Genomic DNA, 6,212 nt, shown 5'->3' on the forward strand with positions numbered 1-6,212 from the left:
ATCCCATTTACAATTGCACCCAAAACCATAAGATACCTAGGAATAAATCTAACCAAAGAGGCAAAAAATCTGTACTCAGAAAACTATAAAATATTCATGAAAGAAATTGAGGAAGACACAAAGAAATGGAAAAACATTCCATGCTAATGGATTGGAAGAACAAATATTGTGAAGATGTCAATGCTACCTAGAGCAATCTACACTTTCAATGCAATCCCCATCAAAATACCATCCACTTTTTTCAAAGAAATGGAACAAATCATCCTAAAATTTGTATGGTACCAGCAAAGACCCTGAATAGCCAGAGGAATGTTGAAAAAGAAAAGCAAAGCTGGCAGCATCACAATTCCGGACTTCAAGCTCTATTACAAAGCTGCCATCATCAAGAGAGTATGGTACTGGATGGGTTAGCCTGGTGATGGGTATTAAAGAGGGCACGTTCTGCATGGAGCAATGGGTGTTATACGCAAATAATGCATCATGGAACACTACATCAAAACTACACTACATCAAAAACTAATGATGTAATGTATGGTGATTAACATAACATAATAAAAAAAAAATTCATAACCTTCCTGTGTCTCAAGTTCCTCTGCAAAATGGGTTGATAACCATACTTACCTCATACAATTTCTATGATAATCCAATAGATGAAGTACCGAGGTGCCTGGCACGTAAGCACTTTGTGTCAGCTATTACCATCACTACTGTACTACTTACAGAGGTTATTCACCTCTTTGTCGAGGGAAAAGGTTTATATCTGGCCTCCAGAAACCTCTCCACGTTTACCACTTGTTTCAAAAATGTTCAGTGTGTATACACATGGGTGTATATAGCTAACCAAAGATAGGTGTGGCCTCTGAGACTAGGTATGAAAGAACCCAGGATCATAAATCAGTCAGATCCATGCTCCAGCAACCAATGGGAGGACTCCACAGAGATGCAGCTGATGTTTCTCTGTGCTCCCCACCACAGCCCTGTGCCAACACTTACCATACTTTAATCATCTTTTCAGTGACAGTGACCTTCACAGAGTCCAAGCTCCTAGAAAGCAAGGACTGTGTCTTGGTCATCTCTATAGTCTCTGTGCTTTACAAAGTATGTAGTGTACGGTCAGCCTTCCATAAACACTCAATGCATGAGCACAGAGTAAGGAACATAAGCAACACATGGGCTAGGGGAATGATTTACTATCGGTTATTAGCAAAATTTTGGATCACTGAACTTTCCTTAAGAATGGTAGCAGATGACTGAGAAAGAAAAATTATCTTTAGTTAAGGACTGGCTCTGACAAGAGCTTGATGACAAAGAAGCCATTCTTCCATTACCTGTGCAGGTGGGGGACAGGACAGCTGAGTAACAGGGCCCTGGGAAGAGCAGAAACCTCTTTTCCTCTTTCCTCTGAAATCTCAGAAGTTAACGTTCTACTCCAGGTGATGTCTGCATCACTTCTTGACATACTGCTGATTTTATTATGAAAATGAAGTGCTAAAGACAAAGGATATTTCCATTCCTCTGGACAGGAGGCCACAGGCCAGCGCTGCTTCACCCATGTGTATACACATGTGTGTCGTGTACCAGGCGGGAGTGGCTCCTCCCTCCCTTCAGCTCCATCTACACAGCTCTTCTCTAAAGGTTCCTTGGATTTCGTGAGCTGACAATAAAGGTCATTTTCTTTATTCTTCAGTCTCTGTCTTGATAAACTTCCATATGTACAGATTTTGCCTGCTTTCTCAACTAGTTTGTCCTTTCTGGCTTGATTCTTCTTTTCTGACAATACTATAGACGAGTCTGACTTCTGGCTTACTTTACACAAAAAATGTACTATAAATTCATGCTGCGATCTGGGAAGGCAAAGGTATGCGTGCCCATCCAACGATGCTATCTTCACGCTGCCCCTCTGCGTACATACCACACCATCAGCAGTGTCAGGACTGGGCCATCTCACTTCTGAGAAGTCAATGAAGATACGCTGAGTGGAGGGGAGAAAGAGAGATGGGGAGCATTTTGTCAGCAGTCCAATGTTTCCATACATTTGATGCTTATATATTGTGTAAGAAAGCTCTTGAAGTTGGGTTTGTGTTTTACTACCTAGAAAGAATGAAAAATGGCGAGCCAGGTGTTGGCCTATATGTATTTTTCCACAGAATATTTGATATTGTTAAGATTATTTCTCTTAGAGAGATGTAAAACACACACACACACACAGAGATAAAAAATGAAAGAGAAGAAAAAGAGATAGATTTTCAGCCCTTCCCAAAAGTCTACCCTGAAAAAGAATATTAATGAGGGAAGACCAGCACTACAATGTACAAACACCACCACAATGTACTGTATTAAAAGCAATCACAACTTAAATGGTATGGAACTAGTATAAAAATCATTGACAGAGCAACTCAGATAACAAGGAAACAGAATCAACCATATCTTAAGATGTTACATGTGATTACATAAACTTTTCAAAACAAGGAGGGAAGGGGAGAATGACTTAATAAATGGTACTGGAATTACTGAATAGCATGTGGGAAACGCTATCTCAAAGGGTTATCCAATAGATTAAATAACATGTATAAAGTACTTATCCTAGGTAGCACCTGGCACACCATACCCTAAAATAAATTCCAGGTAGCTTAAAGGGCAACATTTTTTAAAAACTGAATTACTAGGGGTGCCTGGGTGGCTTAGTCAGTTGAGCGTCGGGCTCTTGGTTTCAGCTCAGGTCATCATCTCACGTGTCGTGAGATCAAGCCCTGTGTCATCGAACTGTGTCGGGCTCTGCGTTCAGCGGGGAGTCACCTTGGGGGTTCTCGCCCTCTGACCCTCCCCCACTTGCACGCACCCTCTCTCCCTCTCTCTCTCAAATAAATAAATAAATAAATCTAAAAAAAAAAAATTACTCAAAGGTAAACTGATCCTGACCAATAGCAAACAGACTCGTAACAGGTGCCAGTGCCTACTACATCTCCTCATATAAGATAAAAACAGTAGGTGTCACCTAACAGTCTTTTTTTTTTTTAACCCATAAATTTTTTTTATTATTATGTTATGTTAATCACCACACATGACATCATTAGTTTCTGATGTAGTGTTCCATGATTCATTGTTTGCGTATAACACCCAGTGCTCCATTCAACACGTGTCCTCCTTAACACCCATCACTGGGCTGACCCATCCCCCCACCCCCCTCCCCTCTAGAACCCTGTTTGTTTTTCACGTAACAGTCTTTTAATCAATTAATCTTGGCAACAGTTAAACACTTCAGCTTCCATTTATATAAAACCTTAAATTTACAAAAGCTAGTGTCAAGAAAGCCTCTTAAACTTATAGTGCTATTTATGTGTACAGATGTTAGTACAGTATTCACTGATGGCAAAGCTGGCTTGTAAGGATGGTCAGTTAAGATGGTTCTCTCTTCGGGACACCTGGGTGGCTCAGTCGGTTAAGTGTCTGCCTTCAGCTCAGCTCATGGTCCTAGGGTCCTGGGATGGAGCCCTGCACTGAGCCCCATATCGGACTCCCTGCTCTGCAGGGAGTCTGCTTCTCCCTCTTCCTCTGCCTCTCCCCTCACTCAGGCTCTCTCTCTCTCAAATAAATGAATGAATCTTAAAAAAAAAAAAAGTTATCTCTTCCAGAATTAGATTATCTAATAATCCTACTACAGCATCAGCAGCAAATACTCTTATAGACTAAGTTACAGCTTACAATTTTTCTTGGCTCCTTTGCCATCATGACAGTAGTGGAAAATGATTAAAAGACATAGCCTTCAGAGTCAGATAAACTTGGTTCAAATCCTGACTGCCTTTTAGAAAATGTCCACGAACAGATTAGGTAAACCCTCTGAGATTTAGTGCCCTCACCTGTAAAAATATACCTGAATATACGTGTTTTGACTGGCTGGACATCCATTTTGATTATCAGGAACCCATGCCATACTGACTGGTGTTATTAAATATTTTTAACATCATTCCTAATTCTTGGCACAAAGTAAATCCTAATAAATGATAGCTATATTATTATTCATAAAACTTCAAAATAGAATATAAGCAAAAAAATAAAATGTGCATATCTATAAGTAATTAAACATCTCTATTGAACAGTAACTGCACATAAACTACTGAACTATGTACCTTCAGGGTCTCATCAATATTTAACATACCAGAACACCCTAGTCTGGTGAAAAATATAAGCTATGCATTCTACAGCAACATGTGTATTCCCAAGTCTCATAAAGAAAAATATTAAATATGAAACTACCTGTTTCTAATTACTTGCCCTTAAATATTACTTATAAAAAAATCTTTGAAAAATTACCTTTTTTCTTTCAGAAGGTATGATGGTTTCAGATAAAAAAGGGCAAACAGCAAAAGAATTTCGAAAATCTAGGGCTCGCTGTAGTTGCTCCTACAAAAAGAAATACATAATGTAACCTTAAAAAATGTAAAATAATTTGAAAATCAATTTAGAGTGACAGTAATCTGGAATACTGATTACTTTCCATATTCTGACTACCTCAACAATATTCTGGCATCAGAAAGAGTTGTTTCTGTGTCATCTTTACTTACTCGGTAAGTGCTAATAACGAAGTGTGTCCTTTGACGAATTCTTTCTGGTTGTTCTAAAGGATGTGCTGAAACAGGAGGTGCCTTTTCAAATAAAAATTCAGAGCCACATGGAGAAAGCTGCAGTCTGGAACCATCAACATATTGCACTTGCACTGAATCGTCTTCATAAAGTACCATTCGCACTTCCGCTGCCATTACTAGGACTATGGATAAAATGTCCTTCCAGGGTGAAGACTGAAGGAAATAGGAAATAGGGTAGCACAAATAGTTCCTTTAATGTACAAAAGTTCTATAATAGAAAATGGATGCATTTTCTAAGAACATAAGCAAAATGTATTTCCCTTGTATTTTTGTTGGAGGAAAAGGGATTATTGGGGCACCTGGGTGGCTCAGTCGGTGAAGCGTCCGACTCTTGGTTTTGGCTCAGGTTGTTATCTCAGGGTTGTGAGATCGAGCCCCACATTGGGCTCTGCACTCAGCCCAGAGCCTGCTTGAGATTCTTCCCCCCTCCCTTTCCCTCCCCCTCTGCTCCTTTCCCCATGCTCTCTCTCTCTAAAATAAAAAAAAATTTCGGTTGCCTGGGTGGCTCAGTCGTTAAGCGTCTGCCTTTGGCTCAGGTCATGATCCCAGGGTCCTGGGATCGAGTCTCACATCGGGCTCCCTGTTCGGCAGGAAGCCTGCTTCTCCCTCTCCCACTCCCCCTGCTTGTGTTCCTGCTCTCGCTATATCTCTCTCTGTCAAATAAATAAATAAAAAATCTTAAAAAAAAATTAATTAAAAAAAATTTTTAAGAAGCAAAATAAATAAATTTTAAGAAGTGATTATTTTACTACATACTTTTAAATTATCTGACATTAACAACCTGAACAGAATGCCTTGATTAACCCCGAGGGCTTTACTCCAATGTGGGAAGATAACCTAAAGGGATAAGAAAGCTCACCAAGTTATAACTGCCTTTATACTTTCAATAGCTTTAGTTCTCCTGAAGTTTAATTTCTGTAAATTATATGCTCAGCAAGTCAATTCATATAATAAGCAAATTCCATCTTTGTGATAAGAATACAGCAAATCATTTGTAATATATGCAAAAGGCAGGCCAAAAGTAACTAGTAGGCCTAAGAAAAAGAACACTGAAAAAGAAATCCCAATACCTGGATTTTTGTTCCTAGTCTGACATTAAGGACGTAGTTCCATGTCACTCCTGAGTAAGCTAAGTAATCTTCTAGTGTCTTAGACTCACTCTTATTTCACTGAATTCAATTTCCTCTTCCCTACCTCTAAAATGACTGTCATCGCCTACGCTTTCCATAAAGGGTTGACTGAAGGGCAATTAGAGGGTTGGGTTCCATTCATACTCCACCATATACTAGCTAAATGCTTCAGGCTGTTTGTTTCCTTATTTGTAAAATGGGGCATAGTAACAAGACTGTTGCGAGGACTGAACCAGACAACACATATGCCAGTGCCAGAATTGCAATGTCGCTTTGTAGGAGCCCAATCTTTTTTTTTTAAGATTTTATTTATTTGTCAGAGAGAGAGAGAGCACAAGCAGGGGGAGTGGCAGGCAGAGGGAGAAGGAGGCAGGGGAGAAGCAGGCTCCCTGCCATGCAAGAAGCCTGATGCAGGACTCGATTCCAGGACACTGGGATC

General features: G+C 39.7%; 1 protein-coding gene across 1 annotated transcript; it reads right to left on the minus strand.

The window, feature by feature from the left end:
* Positions 1-1,047: 1,047 nt before the first annotated feature.
* Positions 1,048-5,024, minus strand: LOC145720025 (uncharacterized protein C5orf34 homolog). The gene is made up of 3 exons (XM_081811673.1): positions 4,563-5,024; positions 4,312-4,401; positions 1,048-1,972 (listed from the first exon to the last, which is right to left on the minus strand). The coding sequence occupies exons 1-3, from the start codon at positions 4,755-4,757 to the stop codon at positions 1,325-1,327; spliced, it is 933 nt and encodes a 310-aa protein (XP_081667799.1). The 5' UTR covers positions 4,758-5,024; the 3' UTR covers positions 1,048-1,324.
* Positions 5,025-6,212: the final 1,188 nt, after the last annotated feature.

Source organism: Leptonychotes weddellii, unplaced genomic scaffold (assembly GCF_054177405.1).
Source record: "Leptonychotes weddellii isolate Sample4059 unplaced genomic scaffold, ASM5417740v2 HiC_scaffold_9280, whole genome shotgun sequence".
Lineage (NCBI taxonomy): Eukaryota > Metazoa > Chordata > Mammalia > Carnivora > Phocidae > Leptonychotes > Leptonychotes weddellii.